The sequence below is a fragment of the Grammomys surdaster genome, unplaced genomic scaffold (assembly GCF_004785775.1).
Source record: "Grammomys surdaster isolate TR1022 unplaced genomic scaffold, NIH_TR_1.0 126035, whole genome shotgun sequence".
NCBI lineage: Eukaryota > Metazoa > Chordata > Mammalia > Rodentia > Muridae > Grammomys > Grammomys surdaster.
Genome location: NW_021620848.1, coordinates 3338831 through 3356782, shown reverse-complemented (window position 1 = coordinate 3356782; position 17952 = coordinate 3338831). Strand labels below are relative to the sequence as shown.

General features: G+C 51.7%; 1 protein-coding gene across 1 annotated transcript; it reads left to right on the top strand.

Annotated features, from left to right (window-relative positions):
- Positions 1 to 327: 327 nt before the first annotated feature.
- On the top strand, positions 328 to 14593 carry Adgrd2 (adhesion G protein-coupled receptor D2). Its single transcript, XM_028754737.1, has 17 exons — positions 328 to 424; positions 1101 to 1235; positions 1671 to 1791; positions 2151 to 2256; positions 4766 to 4802; positions 5567 to 5682; positions 6478 to 6581; positions 6789 to 6891; positions 7144 to 7297; positions 7693 to 7826; positions 7911 to 8026; positions 8791 to 8911; positions 12749 to 12790; positions 12930 to 13008; positions 13461 to 13519; positions 13747 to 13777; positions 14382 to 14593. The coding sequence occupies exons 1-17, from the start codon at positions 328 to 330 to the stop codon at positions 14591 to 14593; spliced, it is 1767 nt and encodes a 588-aa protein (XP_028610570.1).
- The last annotated feature ends 3359 nt before the right edge of the window (positions 14594 to 17952 follow it).

Sequence of the window (17952 nt, the reverse complement as noted above, 5' to 3'; positions counted from 1 at the left end):
AAACCTGAGCATGGATATTATGAGTTTGGCTCTGAGTCAGTGTGAAGAGAGAGGAGGCCCAGCCAGAGTAAACTCCAGTTGGCAAACAACAGACCAGTAGCCCACATAGCATACCAGGAGACCTGCAGCTTGACTTGATAGACAGAGTTGGAGACGTCAGAGGAGGCTGAGGCAGACAGGGAACTCAGGCCCTGATCTTGAGGCCATTATGGGTTTGGAGCCAGAACCCCAAGCATCTATGGCCCCCAGGTCAGGGCCCATAGCGCTTGGGCCTGGAGTGGGAGCGGGAGCAGAGCTACAGTTTCCTCCCAGGTGGTTGGTGGGCCTATGGCCGTGGTGATGAGTGTGCAGCGCCTGGCGTCCCTGCTGAGCTCCGTGCTGACCTCTGCGCAGACTCGAATCCACATCAAGCATCATCTTGCTGGTGAACAACCCTCCACTTCCACAGCGAATCCCAGCCATCCTTCCTCAGTGTGGTCCCTGAGAGATCGCTGTCTGTACTTCCATGCACTTCATATTTCCTTCCTTTACTCAAGCTGTGCCTTCTGCCCACAGTGCCCTTTCTCCCCTGATCTCCTAGCAAATTCCTCCCCTCGGAGCCCTGCTTGAGTACCAACTCCCCTAACACATGCACGCGCGCGCACAAACACACACAAACACACACACACACACACACACACACACACACGAGTTCTCTCTTGATGGGTTAGTCTACCTTCCTCAGTTACTCTAACATCTTGAACATGTCCTTGCATAATAGGACTGCCCCTCCTCTTCCTGGTGCCCCTGGGGTGCCAGGGCTATCTGAACAGTCTCTGCCCAGAGCTAGACCCAAGGTCATATTCATCAAGTGCTTGGAGACCCATTTGGGGACCCTCACAGTGATCTTTAGCCACAGGTTCCTCTCACCCCCATGGTAATACCCTTCCCTCAGGAATCCAGATCACCATTTTACCTTGAGCAGTGGCTCAACCTCTCTGGGCTTGAATGGTGGACCCCTAGTCCTATAGTGGAAAGAGGACAAGTCAGCTGTGCAACTTGGACACCCCAGAAGAAAGCCCCCCCTTCTGAGATGCAGCCCCTGCTCCATCTGATCCCAGGCCTGGAGGTGCAAAGCCTGCACCTGAGGGAGGCCAGCACTGGAGGGCATACACTCGCCATTCCGGGTGGGCATCCAGATGGACCAGGCCACATCCACATCCCCGCAGGTGAAGTGAGGCGGCTCCTTGGGAAAGGTGAGTAAGGAGAGTCGGCTGGAACCCTGCTGTGTTCCAGGTGAGAGATCTGCTGTGTTCCTTAGACTGGGGCTGCCTTTTCGTGCAGAGCCTCAGCTTCCTTATGTGTAAGACGGGCTATTAGCTATTGACTGGTAGATGGCCGTCACAGTAGAAGCTCTCTTCACATTCTGGCATCCAATGAGTCCACGTGATTTCCTCAGAAGTGGCTAGCTGAAAAAGGTCCCAGCCCTGACCACTCAGGGCTTGGGAATCAGTGTATAGACAGAGGGATTTGGAACTCCAGGTTGAGATGTGTGAACCGTGGCTGGCTGGCGTTCTGCATTAGTCACTTTTCTGTTACGTGAGCTTAGAAAAGGCTTCTGATCCTCAGTTCCCCTGTGAAATGGAATGAGCGATTCGTTCAGAGACAGCTAGTGTCTCCCACCCTCCCAGACCTTGCTGAAGTCATGGTCATCCACACCTGGTTCACCTCAGGAATCTTCCAGCATACCCTGGGGGTGCCTAACCTAGAGCTTCAGTCTGCTAATGGCTCAGAGGAGGCAAGAACGCAGAGGTGAGCAAACCCCTCCCAGTAGATTGCAGAAGACCTATGTCTCCCTCACACCCAGGAAGCCAGTCCTCCATCTCTTCCCAGACCCCCATCATGGTGGGCAGGTCAATGTTTATCAGTGTGCTGGGTCTTCAGAAAGGAACCTGGTGGAGCCCTGTCCCCTTCTTGTCTGGAGTCTGGCTTTAGAGGGGAGACTCTGAGAGGAGACAGGGCTTTCCAATGAGTCCCTGAGGCTGGACCTCAGGGTCCCAAGTCATGGTCTAGTGTTCTCCCCTTGGCTGAAATGACTCAGGGCACACATGTCCCCTCCTTTCATTCCTCACATCCACAACCACCCTTAAAAGCTCCATTTGTTCTCACAGGTCCCTAAGCACCCGAGTGGGGTCAGCTATACTCTCCTCTGAGGTATGGGACACTGCTGGGGAGGTGAACACAGCTGTGACCTTTCACCTGCAGCACCAGGCCCAGGTACCAGATGGTGCAGCACTTGTCTGGCTAGCCCCTTTCTCTGCTCCCCTGCCCCATGCTTGCCAATATTTGCTCACTGGAAAGCCAAGATCTAGACATGTTCAAAAGAGCATATTCGGGCTGGAGTGATGGCTCTGTAGTTAAAAACTGCTCTTTCTGAAGACCTGGATTCCATCCCCAGCATCTACATGGCAGTTCACAGCTGTTTGGAACTCCAGTCCCAGGGATACAATGTCCTCTTCTGACCTCTGAGGGTGCTACACATATGTGATGCACAGACATACACATAGGCCAGACACACACAGAGACACACACACACAGACACACACACACACCCAGTCATATTCATCTCCAATGATCTCCTCCATTCTCAAGGGACCAGAAGTGGGGGTAATGTGCACTTTTTACAATAGCTCCATAAATAATTTAGGCAAATTTCCCTGAGCCCTCTAACGCCTGTTCCCCTGCTCAGAAAGACTATGTGATTGGCCCCATTTTAAGTAGATAAATCAAGGATGTTGTCCTAGGGCTGTATAACTAAAATAAATGAATATATGATACATACTCATACACACATGTGCACATATAATCACACTGACCCACTGTAGGAGTATGTTCACAGGTTGATATTCAGGGAGTCTTCTCCAAGTTGGGCTTCAGGGGAATGAAAGCTAGCCCAGGCTAGAGGTGTGTCTCAGGGCCAGAGCATTTGCCTAGTCATGAGGCCCTGGGTTCTGTTCCCAGGATTTAAAAATAAAACATGCAACCTCAATGACAGAGGTAGGACGATACTCAAAAAGCCCCTGAGAGCTACACACTGGAGTGATGGACTGGTCACCGTGGCTGTATGAAGACGAAGGGGTTTCTCTATAAACTGGCATGCAAATGCTTTCATTCCGTGGGGTTTGGTTTCATGGTATGCAGTGTCTAAAGTCCTGGGTTGTTTTTTGTCAACCCTTGGGGCATTTCAGAGAAAGCTTAGGGGGCCTGTTGCTCACAGAGGTCATTGTGGATGCACATGTGCACCCAGTGTGGCTTCTGTATCAGTTTGTCTGCATATCCTCCTGAAAGTCCCAGTCAGTTCGGTTGCCGTGTACCCTCATCGCTCCTCATCCTCAACCTTGACACCTTGACATCCCCAGACACCTGAACCCAGAGATAGATGTGCAAATCCCTTATTCAGAAAGGCTCGGAAGTTACAGTGCTCTATATACACCTTTCTAGATGCTCCCAGTGCCCTTTAGCTCACTCATGGTATCCAAAACAATGTCAGTGATGAGATCAACTATGTACTAAGGTGTAGGGAATCGTGACCAGACAAAGTCTCTACATGTTTAGGTTAGGACTGAGGCAATTTTTTTTTGTTTTAATATTTTCTTTCTGTTTTAAAAAATATTTTTGATCTGTGGTTTGTTGGATCCATGGAGGCAGAATCCCTGGAGTTACAGGCAGCCGTGAGTTGCCCAACAAGAGTGCTGGGAACCCAACTTCCAACCTCTGCCAGAGCAATGCATGCTCTTAACCATGGAGCCATCTCTCCAGGCCCCATTGTTTGTTTTCTTGATGATGCAAAGGGTGAGGGGAATTTCAAAGCTGTTTTGATTCACAGTTCCCTGGTGACTAGGGATGTTGAACATTTTATCATATATTTATCAGCCATTTGCAGTCCTCTTTGAGATCTGTTCATTAGTCCATTTATAGATCGAATTGTTTGTTGTGGGGAGGTTGATGTTTAATGTTTACAGTTCTTTGTAGGTTCTAAGTATTAATGTCTGGTCATGTGTATAGTTAACAAAGATTTTCCCATTCAGAAACCTGTCTCTTCCCTTGACCCACTTCTCCTCTTTTTGTGCAGAAGTTTTTTAATTCCACACAATCCCATTTGTTAATTCTTATTTTATTTGATTTGATTTTGAGACGAGGTCTCACTGTATAGCCCTGGCTGACCTAGCACTTGCTATGTAAACAAAGGCAGGCACCAAATTTACAGAGCTCCACCTGCCTCTGCCTCCAGAGTGCTGGGATTGAAGGCATGTACCACTGTGTCCAGCCCCAATTCAAAGTTTCATGTGTTATATTAAGGTTTATACTTTACATTTATTTATGTATATTTATATTATGTACATGCGTGTACCTACATGCACATGAGCCGTAGTGTGTGTGTGTGTGTGTGTGTGTGTGTGTGTGTAGGTCAGAGAACAACTTGCAGGATTAGTTCTCTCCTTCTACAATGTATGTCTCAGAGACTGAACTCAGGCCATCAGTAGCAAGTGCCTTCACCTGATGAGCCATTGCACCAGTCCCAGAATTGGGTTTTATACAAGGTGAAATTTGGAAACCTAGTTTCATTTTTCTACAAGTGGATATCCAGCTTTCTCATCACTACCTGTGGAAAAGACTCTCTTTTGTACAATTCATGTTTGTGGTACCTTTGTAGAAAAATCACACACACACACACACACACACACACACACTCATATACCTGCCCTACCCCTAGGTCTTTCCACAGAAGATTTTAGAGCCTGTCTGTGCTTTTTGGAACTTCAGTACCAAGTAAGTTTCCACATTGACTTATTTGTGTCTTCGCATGTGTATGGAAGTAGGGAACAACTTGCAAGAGTCGCTTCTTTCTATCATGTGAGACTGTCAGGTTTGCCTGGCAGCAAGGGCCTTTGCCTGTTAAACTGTCTCACCAAACTCTAAATCAGACAATCTAAAAAAGTATGTCCCCTGCTGGCAAAGGGACTAGGACTTGGAGGTGTTTGGTGTCTCCCAAAAACTGCTTTTCAGGGTAACTCCAGACCCCAGTCAGCTCCAGGAGAAGCTAGGGCAAGGAGGGTGGGTGTATTACCCACTTGGTATTGAGCTTCATCCCAGGATGCTTATGAAGGAGGTAGCATTGACTCTAGGAGGTGCCCTGAAGGAGACTCAACTATCCAGTGGCTGCTGGAGGGATTCCTAGGAGGCTGTGGCCCTGAGCATTGTCAGTCTCCTTCTGGGTCTTCAGCAGAAGGAATGACATCGCCCACAAATGTTTAGCAGCCAGTACAGGCAAGAAACAGAGGCCATCACTCACTTCTTCTGACCTCCTCTGGTCCTACTGTCCCTGAGAAAATTAAGCATATTTGTTGGATGGGAAACTGGGGCCCAGAGGGTTAGTTACTGGCCAAGGACATATCACTGGCTGGAGGCAAAGCAGCCCTTAGCTTCAGGCTTCAGGTAGAGAGACCTCTGTCTGCCCTGTCTTCCCCGGTGTCCACCACATCTCAAGAGCCCTTTTGCTCCATCCTAACCCCAAGCTCAGATGCAGGGGGCTCCTGGGCCACCGCCGGCTGCTTAGTGCTCGCTCTACACCCGGACTCTACCATCTGCCTCTGCAACCACAGCACCAGCTTTGGCATCCTGCTGCAGGTGTCTGAAGTCCAGGTGAGCAGGGAGAAACAGGGTGACCACATGTGCAGGGAGAGGTTATACATGAGGCCAATTCTTCCTGAGGCCTTGCACTGCACACTTGGAGGGTGAGTCAGGGACCAAGGCCCAGCTGGACATGGGCTTGGAGAGAACCCAGGTGGCGAAATGATAGGGTGTCAGGTAGGGCTGTGTGGAGCTATTGGGTCTAGGACTGGGGTTCAGGGGGTGTTCTGGGTCATGAAGAACCTGTATATAAATGATGAACCCAGGTGAGTTTGAGGGGAAGAGGAGACTCAATCAAGAGGGAAACCGACTCCAGAGTAGACTAAGAGAAGGACTCCATGGAGGCAGAAAGGAACCCAGGGGTCATTTGTGAAAAGGTCAGGTTAGACAGAGCCGGTGCCTTAAGAAGACTCTGGGTCTGGAAGAGGCCCCAGGAAAGCTTACATGCTTATTTCCTGTAAATGTCACATTATAACCCATCAGCAGCTTCACCTTTAATAGCAGTCCGTGATCCTGTTCACAGGACCATCCTCACAGGACAGTCTCCCTGGGTTTGCCAGTCACGTCCAGTTCAGGTCAGAATTCAGGTCAATGCTGAGTCAGTAGAGGCTTGGCAAGAGGGGTAGCTTTTAGGGAGATCCAGCGAGAGAGAGATGCATTCATTTATTAAGTACCTACTGTGTGCAGGCCTAGTCCCTGGTGGTCAGTACTACTGTCATCCTTGATTCCCTAGGGAGACTTGAAGTCAGCAGGTGAGTCTTGTGCAGATCAGGCTGAGGATGGGCTCCTCACTGTCCTTCCTTGCAGGAAGGTCCTGAAGAGGAGTCGCTGCTGAGGACTCTGTCATTTGTGGGCTGTGGCGTGTCCCTCTGTGCACTTACTACCACCTTCTTGCTGTTCGTGGTGGCTGGGTGAGGAAGTGTCTCACACCAGGGCTTGTCTCCTCTTAGACTCCACAGCCATCCCCATAAGACTTTGGTCTGGGGCTTCCCTGGTGACCTGGCCCCTTGCTGCCTACATGAGCCCAGTCATCAGGAATCCCCCAACCCCAAGGCCTGGCTGAAAGTGGGAGAGGTTGGTGGGGCTGTCCCCGTGAACCAACCCTTCTGCCTACACAGGGTTCCCACTTCTGAGCGGACCACAATCCACAAGAATCTTATTCTTTCCCTGGCCTCTGCTGAGGGCTTCCTCATGACCAGTGAGTGGGCGAAGACCAACAAGGTAGGCAACCAGCAAGTGACTTGTAAGCTCTGGGACCAGGAAAGCATGAGGAGCCTTTTGAGGTCTCCTCCTCTGTCACGTGCTGGTGGCTTCCTTGCACTGGTGGATCCCAGAGAAGGAAGACCCATATGGTACAAATGACAGAGTCCTTCCTCCTGACTCATCTTTGGATGAGAATGCCAAGCATGACCATGGGATCAGGGTAAGTTGTGCCCAGAGCTGACCTCCATAGCGACCTCCATCCTCCCCCAGGTGACCTGTGTGGCTGTCACAGTGGTCATGCATCTTCTCTTTCTGGTTGCCTTCTCCTGGATGCTGGCAGAAGGACTGCTGCTTTGGAGCAAGGTGGTAGCCGTGAGCATGCACCCAGGCCCCAGGATGAGGCTGTACTACGCTGCAGGCTGGGGTGAGGACCCCTGATCCCCACTTTTTTTCCATTGCTGCCCAATACTGTCCCATACCAGAAAAACCTCAGACCCATCCTTGGGTACATTGATACCATTCAGCATCCAACAGCACCTAGGAACTACCTAATACGCAATACCCAGTACCACTGAACACCCAGCACTCAATACTACCCTATACCCGTTTCACCCAGTACCATCTGATGCTTGTCTCTGATGTGAGCTCAGTTTTCCCACTTACATTAGACTCTAGCTGTACCCAGTCTGTTTCTCCTAAGTTCCCCCCCACTCTGCAGCCTTAGCTCCCATCTTTAGATTGGCCCAGGGGACAGTTGTGGGCTGGATCCTGACAGCAACGAGTGGTGGCACGGCCTGAGTTTATTTCCTCCTTCCCTAGGCATTCCTGCGGCCATCGTGGTCATCACTCTAGCATTGCACCCTCAGGACTACGTGGCTTCTGGACACTGCTGGCTCAATGTTCACACAGATGCCATCTGGGCCTTTGTGGGGCCCGTCCTGTTTGTGCTGACTGTGAGCTGGGAGGTGTGGGTGCCACAAGGGAAGGACATGTTGGGAAGAGGGGATTCCTCTTGCCCACTGATACCCAACCTCCAGGCCAATACCTACATCCTGGTCCGTGTGGTCATGGTCACTGTTTCCAGCACCCACCGCCGTGCACGCATGCTGAGCCCACAGCCTGGCCTACAGCAGAAGATCAGGTTCCAGATGTGGTGAGGCTCAGCTAGCGGGCAAGACGAGATTGGGGTACAGGGCCAGCTGGCACCTTACATAAGCCTGGTTTAGTGTGAGCATGTAAGTCTGTGTTGGGATGTGTGGTCAAGTGTGAGCCTGTGTTATACAGTGAGTACATGTGTGGCTTTACGTACATGGCACTCATGCTTGGGCATGTCATACTGTTTGAGACACTGTGGATACCAGCCACTGTCCTCACTGTCTGCAGAAGGTGCTGAGAGTCTGCCTGAGACAAGACAGGAGGAGTCCTCAAGTCAGGTCATCCCCAGTTCAGGATCAGAGCAAGGATTCAGGCCTCTAGCTCTACCAAGGATCCTTCCCACTCCCCAGCACCATGACCACTGGAGCACAATGGGATGACCTTATTCCTATAGCCCAGCCTCCTCTGTGGCCTTCCTCACTTGACCAGTCCCTGCTGCAGCAGAATCATTCAAACCAGCAAGTGCCTGAGAAGATAGTGAGGCCAGGCTGATGCAGAGGGCTGCAGAGCCTTCCTGACTAATGCTCTCATTCCCTGCCCAGTTCTGGGCAGCTGCCTCATTTTTTGCAAACTAGACTTGGGAATGAATGAAATCTTATCTCCTAGTACCACCACCCCTACTAAGAAGGAAGCAAGGCCCACCCAAAGGTTTTGCAGAGCCTTCTCCCAATCTGCAGGTGCAGGCCCCCCTCTCCATGTATTTCCTGGGTGTAGCATCATCCATCAGACACTAGGGAATCACACTGACCCCTTTCCCCACAGGTCCATGGTGAAACCGGTGCTAGCCCTGTTACCTGTCCTGGGCCTGACCTGGCTGTTTGGTCTCCTGGTACACATTAGCCCAACCTGGGCCTACGCTGTTGTGCTTCTCAATTCCTTCCAGGTATTTCTAGGCCCTGGCCACATAGAATGGGGTTTCTGGAACACTGAAACTCAGAGAGGGTGTGTGGTTTGCCAAGACTAATCAGGAGGTGAGCCTACATCACAGAAGGCATCCAACAGCAAAATGGGGCATTCTGAAAACAGAGGGGATAAGAGAGGCATGGCGAGTGGTGCCCTTAGGCCCACACGTGCGCCATGGCAGAGGACTTTGGTTCACTGGACAGTTAAGGAAGGCTCTCCAGTCCTGCCAGGGGTAGGGGTCAGAGATGCAACCAGTAGAACACCCTGGGCTCCCCATCTCTTCCCCCACACCTGTGGCTTCTTCTGTTTCTGGACTGTCTCTGTCTGATTCTGTCTCTCAGGCTTTCCAAGGGGATGGTCAAGGGTCACAGTGTCTAGGCCACTTCAAGTATCACCAGGAGGCCAGAGAGGGCATACAAGGAACTTGTGCCCTCTCCTTAGGTGTCTCTCTAGCTTACTGTGGGGTTGGCTCAGGTCACCCTATCTGTGATGACACAGGGTTAGGAAAGGGTTCAATCAGGAGGCTGATACTGAAGTCACACAATGAAGCCATCCATCATAGCTTGGTGACAGAACTATCCGAGCACCTGAGTGTTCCTGTCTACAGGATTAATAGACCTGTTGGGGACACAGACAGGAACAGATGGTGCCACCCTCAGGAGTAGACAAGACAGTGAGGGTCCCAAGGAGTGGTTCCTGTCACTGCTATTCTGATCCTTACAGAACTGACCCTTTTGTCCATGCCAGCTCGCCCTACCCTCACTCCCTCTCAGGGCCAAAAAGAGGAACAACTCAGGGCAAGGCTGAAAAAAAGGCATGCTCCCCAAATCAGGGGCAAACCCTGTCTAGGGCCCTGCATCCTCCGAGCAGTGAGCCTCCCTCAGAGAGGAGGGTTGAGTCAATAAGGCCTGCTTCTGATGCCCGTGTGATTGCTCTACCCAGATCACAGTTTGATCTCAAAACAAACTCACAAACAGGCCTTGCTTTCCCAAGGCCTCAAAGCAGGAAGAAATAGGATGGGTCCTATGTTCAGTGTCTGGATTCTTAGTTCTGGGGGTAGTCAGCTTTGACTGCAGGCAAGTCCTGGCACAGTCCTCAGGAGGGGACCCTGACCACCACTACTCCCTTCACGTCACAGCCAGTGGTTACCTACCGTGATGTGAGGTGCTAAGATACAGCAGAGAAAAGTCACATTGAAGATCACATTCTGGAAGCTGAGGCCAACCATGATCCAGATAAAGGGTGGCACAGTCGTGAGGGGCCAAGGCAGGGATGGGAGAAGTCCTGGTCCATGTCGTCCTTACCCCTGGACCTCAGAGACTTGTTTATTCTCTGCTAAATTAGCATAGAGATGGAAAAAAGAGAAAAGTTCCTGAGAGAGAGAGAGAGAGAGAGAGAGAGAGAGAGAGAGAGAGAGAGAGTGATGGGTGGGGCTTAGTAGTCAAAATACTTGTCAGGACCTGGATTCTGATCCCTAGCACATAAAACAAGTTGGGTGCTGCAGTGTACACCTATAACCCCAGCTGGAGCGGGAGGAGGGTCCCTGGACCTTACAAGCCAGCCAGACTAGCTGAATGAGTGAGTTGCAAGCCCAGTGAGAGACCCTGTCTCAAAAGATAAAGTGGATAGCAGTTGAGGCTGAGACCTAACATTGACTTGCATATACTACACGTATGCATATACATGTGCTCACACACATGCAGAAATACATGTACACACCCACATTGATGTGCACATGAGCTGGGAGCAAGAAGAAAGGGATTTGCTGTGGGAAAAGAGGGCCCCACCAACCCCGGCAATGATAAAGAGTGAGCATGGTCTCTAGGACCCTGTTGGCCTAAACAGCAGAGCACTGGGTGCTGTGTCCTTTCCTGACATAGCTCCAAGTCCTCAGTACTCAGGGACTCTATCTCAGCTCTCCCTGTGTGTCTGAGTGACCCTGGTGAGGTTTCTCTATCGAAACACAGGACACTGAAGGTGACAGAAGCTCATCGTCATGGTGATCACTTCAGCTTGCTGACAGAACCCCCTCCACAACTAGGAATGCTCTCCAGGCCCACTATGGGGGTGGGGGGGAGGCTCAGAGGTGGAACCAGTAGAACACCCTAGACTTCTCATCCCCCCCCCCCCCGCCACCTGTGGCTTCTTTTATTTCTGAACTTCCTCTGATTCTGTCTCTCATGCTGTCACCGATTTCTCCGTTGATACTCTTTTCCTGGCATTGTACCTGGGGTCTTCTCCATCTTCTAGGCTCTCTCCTGTCCCAGTCTGTGGCTCCCTCTGTGGCCTGATCCTGGTTCCTTTGGGTGTGGTGCTGTCAGGCAGATCCCTGATTCATTCTAGGCTGTGTCCTTGGAGCCTGGATGCTTTGTGACTGTCCCCAGGCCTGGCCTTTCTTTTCTCCTCTCCTTTCCATCGCATCTGCTGTAGCTGTGTCTCCATTCCTCCACTACACCAGAAGCCCTGGGCTTCTCTCTTGGGCATAAACTAGGCAGGATACACCCCAGGACAGTGACAAGGTCCAGAGAGACTAGACTGGATCTAGCCTCGTTTTTTATTCAGGATGGTTTTGTTTTCTTCTGACCCGCACTATGTCTGGTTTTGTGGAAGGAAAGCAATGCCTCTCTTTTGTAGCCAGCTGTAGCTCACATCAACCTTGGTGGACCCGTCTAATGGGGGTTGAAGTCCTCTGCACCTCAAGGAATCTTCCGGTGATCCAACTGAGATAACCTTTACAAAGGGCTGAACACAATACCTGATACACACCAAAGCTTTGTGAATGGGGACTCCTTTGTTCATTCATTCATTCATTCATTCATTCATTCATTCATACTACAGGTCCTCCCCACCCCCAGGTCAGTTGCTTGTTCACATCCCAAAGAACATAGGGCATGGGACCAAAGTGCCCATCTTGTACTACCTATCCATAGTGTGGTACCACAGAAGCTGTGAGGGAAAAGGACAGCCAAGGCAGTATGGGACTAGAGGGAATTCTTATGTGGAAGGACTGATTCTCAGGTAAGGTGTGAAAACTATATATAGAGGGGGGGTTACTGTAGGACCCAGGGGAATGGGCAACATGAGGAGGGCTAGAGGGGACATGGGATCAGACTGTTCTGACTCCAGAGTTGCTATAAGGAACTCCAGTTTTATTGTAGGGAGTGTGAGCCATGGATGATGTCAAGCATGGGTGGTAGAGTCCAGAAAGATGCCTTTGTTTGCTGGTGTAGAATAAGAAGGCAATGCAGAGGTGCAGAAGGAACAGGCTGGCTCTGGGTTTAGTGATCTGTCTTAGGAGCTAAAGAATGGTGATATCAACCCGTTATGCCTGGGAACCAGAGGCCCAAAGGCTGGAAGACCTAGGAGTCCAATGCCCTCTGCTTCTGGCCTCAGGCTTGAGCAGGTAGCCCTTTTATGCTGTCACATGGTGTCTGAGTAAGTTCAGGCTCTAGTTCTAGGCTCAGTTCAAGTCTGACCCACTGGACAACACTATCTTGGGGCTCTCTGTCTACCGTATAGGGCTATATGAGACCCAAATATAGTGGTACATTGTAAGTGCCAAGGCCCTGCTGGTCCCTACAACTGTGGAGAGGAGTCAGCGTGGCCCTAGCCCTGAATGCTGAGCGCTTTGTGTTCAGTCTCTGGACTGCAGAGTAAAGGGTTAGAAGGAGGGCAGGGCAGGCTTTGAGTCCTTCCTGCCTCTCAATGTCCCTCAGTGTATCTACTGTGGTCCTGGGCTCTTGATCCAAGTAAAGTGAGAGGCCAGGCCACAGAGCAGGTGGGTATTCCTTCCTAGTGATATGAGGTCTGTCCGCAGGGCCCATACATCTTCCTTGTCTACGCTGCTTACAACGGAGAGGTGAGTATAGTGAGCGGACTGTGAGAAAAAATCAAGGGAGGGTGGACTGTGGTCCTATCCCTGCTTCCCACAGATTCAAGGTTGGACCCACCTGTAGGGCTCCAGGGAGGGTCAAGGTCTGACCTGGGCTACCCTGCAGGTGCAGAACGCGCTACGGAGGATGACAGAGAGGAAGGCAGTGGAGGTGCTCAGAGCAGAGCAGGTGCACCGGGCCAAGGGTGAGGGGCCGGGGCCACATGGGCAGGGCCAAGCACGATACCTCTCCTTTCAGACACTCTCTGGCCCTTCTGACCTACAGGCTCATCTCCCTGGGGCATGGCCCAGGAGAACCGCAAGCCTGGAATCTGTTGCTCTTAGAGCTATCTCCCTGCCTATTGTGCTCTGCTGCCTTGATTTCTCCATCAGTCAACCAGAGCTAGGAGAACAATGGCAGACTCTATAAGCCTACTAGAAAGACAAAGAAACTGAGGCCTTGGAGAACAGTTGAATGTCCAACCAGCAGTGGGGAGTAGGTGGGGAAGTGCACCTGAGCCCCTGACAGGAGAGAAGCTGGGTTTAAGTACTTGGGCCTCTGGTTGCTCACCACTAATCTGAGAGTAAAGTTTTGAGCAGATTTTTAGGGTGTCTGATAGTGCCTGTGCAAAATACATCAAATATTTCCCCCTTTTAGGCATCCATGGACCCAGGATCCCCACAGCCTTCTCTTCCATTACAGAACCCAGGAGACCGGTAAGGCTGGAACAAGGGACCAGCTAGTGTAATGGCAGGGTTGGAGGCACAGCAAAGGCTAGGACAGGGTTGGTGTGCACTGACCTCAGGGACCTTGTCCCCAGCACTGGGAAGCTAGAACCTGTAGGCTGGCAGACCTAAAAGCCAAGGCCTCTTGGGTAGGGCCAAGAGCTCCCAGAGTACAGGGGACAAGAGAAAGGGCCTATCTTTCCCGTTCTCTTTTTCAGGCTGTGGAGCTGACAGCATTTAGGACTTCAGGTACTTCTCTTTCTGCGCAAACTCCCCCATCCCTCCTCTCCCACACTGCTCCAGGGTGAACGTGATTTGAGACTCAACTACAAAAGAATCAATCTTAGACCAACACTACCTAGCCCCAAACTATACCTATGGTTTGGGAACAGAGACTTTGGGGAAACCCTGCCACCCAAGCTTGCCACCATGGGCACTGCCTTCCTCTCTGTCATATACTATGGCTGGCTGCTTTTGGAACTCTTGCTGGAGCTAGGCTCAGTGCCCAACCCCAGGCCGGTGCTGACTCTGGTCCAGTAGTCAGGGGAGGCAGCTTTCTTCGAAGTGTGCAGAGGAGGCGGCCAAGGCATTGGCATCCAAAGGAGCCGCGACTAGGCAGCCAGTGGCAAGCAGGAACCAGGCTCACCTGCACAGATGGGACGACTGAGGCATGGCAATAGTCTAGGGGTGGGATCCACTCACCGAGGTTTGTGGCAGCCTTGAATGTTCAGCTTCCGGTCTGCTAAAAGGGACAGGAGCGCCCCCTGCAGACAGATCAGGGGTGCAGATCAGAGCGCGCAGCCCCCCCTCACCGGACGGGCCTAGCCCCCCTCCACCCCGCCCCCACCCGCAGGCACAGCCGTCTGCGAGAACAAGAGCCACTGCAGCGCCTCTGTGCCTTTGTCTCTGCTGAATGGGTGCGTTGCTAGGGCTGCTCGTAGCAACGAAGCCGCTTCCACTTCGGCCCCACCTTCCCGACCCCTACCCTGGTTCGAAGATCCTTGCTTCTTGCCCCCAGCTCCTCCCAACCACGCACTTAAGCCACCTGGGCAAAGGTCCCAGTGAGGGGTGGCTGCCGGCCATGCGTCCTTTCCGAAAGCTCTGGGGACAGTAGGTGCATGCAGGTGTTCTGACTGTAGAAACCGTCTCAGGGAGACCACGGGGGCAAGCTTGGGTGGCAGGGTTTCCCCAAAGACTCTGTTCCCAAACCCTGTCTAATCTTGGCCATTCCTGCCAGCCATGCCCAAAGAGAGCCCTTGAACTTTCCTTATAGGAGTCTAAAAGGCATGTACAGGGTTTTCCTCCCAGCCTTTCAGGAGCTCAATGGCTAGAGGACCTCAGTTCATCATTAGAACCCCAGACTGAAATGTACAGCTGGCAGTCCCAAGTGAGAGAAAAGCAGCTCTGGATCAGCCCGGCTAGTTCTTCTGTTTGCCTTGGTTCCTTCCACTTCCGAGATGTGTCAGTGTCAGTGTCTGATAATAAACCAGGTGTTGAAGCTTTCTGCTTGTGCTGCCCACCCCCACTCCCACCCCACCCACCCACCCCCCCGCAAGGGGGGGGACTTGCGGCTGTCTGGGAGGAAGGGGAGCAGAGAAGCTGCCAGTTTGACTTTGGGATTCTGCCTTGCCACTAGGCTTGCTAGTTCTAGTTAGCACTTAAAAACAAAACAAAGCAAAACAAAAAACCATTTATTTATCTTGTGTGTGTGTGCCACGATGTGTGTGTGGAGGTCAGGGAACAGCTTACATGACTCAGTTCTTACCTTTCACCACGTAGGCTCTGGGCGTAAAGTTCAAGTCACCAGGGTTTGTGGCAAGTGCTTTTAGTTCCTGAGTCATCTCTTCTGCCCAGCAGTCAGCCCATTCAGCATGTGCAGTGTCCCTGGCCTGAGGGTGTAGTTCCCCCTTGTGCCTGGAGATTGACTCCATCCTCACTGTGCAGACACAGGCCTGAGGCTTCCCTGCTGGTAGCCTAAGCGCACAGGCAATGGGTGTGGACCCAAAACACCTAGGCACCGTTTTCTGGAGGTGCCAGGCACCACTGCACACAGGTAACCAGGATTCACTCGGGAGCGAGGAGGAGCCTGCATGGAAGTCAACTGAAAGCAGGCCAGGGCACCCTCTCACTGTGCAGCCATCAGTTGGATCCCCAACACCATCCAGCCTGCCTTCCCTTGAGGCTACAGAGCTGGGCCAGAGTGTGCATGGGATGAGACGAGAGAGGGCAAGGTGAGTGAGAAGCCCCCGCGAGCCAGTGAGGCACAGAGTGTCCCCGAGCTTTGGTGGCTTCCTCCCCAAACTCTATGTGGGTTGCAACTGGGACACAATTTCTGGAGAACATTGGGTCACCTATGCAAGTCCATGTCTCCAGATATTTATTTCCTGGGACCTAGGATGTGGAAGAACTTGAAGCCCTCCCTGTCTGTCGTTTGCAGAATGAAGGATAACAGGCTCTCTCTCTCCGAAGACCTTATGATACAGTCCTATGCTAATTTGGGGCATGGCAACCACTCTGCACCCAGTAGGTATGCAGAGAAGGTCAGCTGTGATAGAGATGTAAGAGGAAGCTGTGTTCAAGGCATTAAAGGCTCTGGGTGGGGAGGCCAGAGATTCACAAGAGAGAAGACAGCAGAGCTCCTGCCTTTCACCAGGAAGGCAGGCAGATTGCAGAGAGGATGAAAGGCTGGACCAGTTGGCCATTCCCTCTGGAGCAGGTGGGATTTGCTAAGTATCAGCAGAATACATGCTCAGCCCTGGCGGAACCCACTGCCTGTGGCTAGGGGCTCAGGGGACATGCAAGGAGGCAGAAGAGACCAGGTCCTTGGTGGCACATAACTAGCTCCATTTCCATGCGCTCTGAATCCCTTGCCTTGCAGAAGGCCCCTGTCCCAATCATAAAGGTTTGGGGATCAGGGGACAGGACTAAGGGGCTCTTTCCAGGCCTTTCCATCCTACATATCTCTTCTTCCTCCCACATCCTCTATGCTCCAGCCGAACACAGTCAGCTGGCACCACCCTCTTTCTTTTTATCATCACACAGTTCTTTCTGGACTGTCTTTGTTTCTGTTAGGCTGGTGAATTCCTAGGCATCCTTAAAAACTCAATCTGGATGACCCCTCAGCTGTGAAGCCTTTTCCTGTGAGCTGAATCAGCGACTTTCTTATTTGTGGTTCAATTACATAAGGGATCACATCATGTCATCTGGTTAATTAAGACAGTTTTTATTAAGCCTGGACATTGGCCTGGACAGGCGCAGAGCAGGAGAGGAGCATCTTTTTCTGCCACCTCCGTCTAAAGGAGGTACCTTTTTCTAGTTGTTTCCGAGACCCTGGGTGGACCAAGTGTGGCCCTAGGTTAATCATATTGGTTAAAGTGGGTGGGACAGTGGCTGAGCACGTCCTCAGCTGCGTGAATGTGGAGAACCTACAAAGATGGCCTGGGAAGAACAGATCCAACAGGACCGGAGGGGCTGGGACTCAGGTGTTGGTCAAGCTCAGTGCTGCCACCTAGCAAGGGTGGGGACTGAGGGCAGGTGGAACGGGAAAGCTTGGGTAGAATCTGGGTCCCCACACTGAAAGGCACCCCTGCTGGAGTCGCTGCAAGGGCAGGGAGCAGAGGGAGTGTGCTCATGAAATGAATGCACTTTCAGTATGGTGCAGAACCGGCATGACCGGTGGAGCTAAGGTGAGACCCCAGAAAGTCATAGCTTCGCCCAGGCCAGGCGGTATACTTGAGTCCCAGGCTTGGGGTGGGGCCTGCTGTCTCTACACCCTGGGCTCTCCAACCGTCTCCCACTTCATTTTTAAAAATACCTTCAATGCATATGGTATGTATGTAGACACACAGATATACACCATAGTTAGATCATATCCGTCTCCCACTACCCAGTTCCCAGGACTTTCTCCACCTTCCCCTCCCAACTTCCTTAATTAATTTTCATAGTCTGCTGAATCCACTTAGTGATCCCTGTATGTACATAGGCGCAGGGCCTTCCAGTGGGACACTGAAGCATGGGTTAGGGTCACATCTCTGAAGAAATCTGACTCTCTCACCCCCAGAAGCCATTGACAGCCAAAAGCTCCTTAGCCAGGAGTAGGGGATATGTGAGTTCCTCCCCTACCCATGCTGGAATGTTGAGTGGCTTAGTCTTGTGCAGGTTCTAAGTGAGTGTGTGTGTGTGTGTGTGTGTGTGTGTGCATTGCACATAGGTCAGAGGACAACTTATGAGAGTCAGTTCTCTCCTTCACCATGTGGGTTCAGGTCATCAGACCTGCAAGCACCTTTACCTGCTGAGCCATTTCAGTAGCGGCCCTTCCCAGAGGTTTGAGCTGAACACCATGTTGGTGACAGGCAGACCATCACCACCACCCAGAACCTACCCCAGGGACTACATCTTGCTTCAGAATGCAAATTCACAAATGC

Bases quoted from the DNA above. Each gene is read 5' to 3' on its own strand.
- Adgrd2 (XM_028754737.1), top strand. From the start codon at position 328: ATGGCCGTGGTGATGAGTGTGCAGCGCCTGGCGTCCCTGCTGAGCTCC. The intron at 6,892-7,143 runs GTAGGCAACCAG...ATCCTCCCCCAG, and splicing joins AGTGGGCGAAGACCAACAAG to GTGACCTGTGTGGCTGTCAC. The intron at 12,791-12,929 runs GTGAGTATAGTG...GCTACCCTGCAG, and splicing joins ACGCTGCTTACAACGGAGAG to GTGCAGAACGCGCTACGGAG.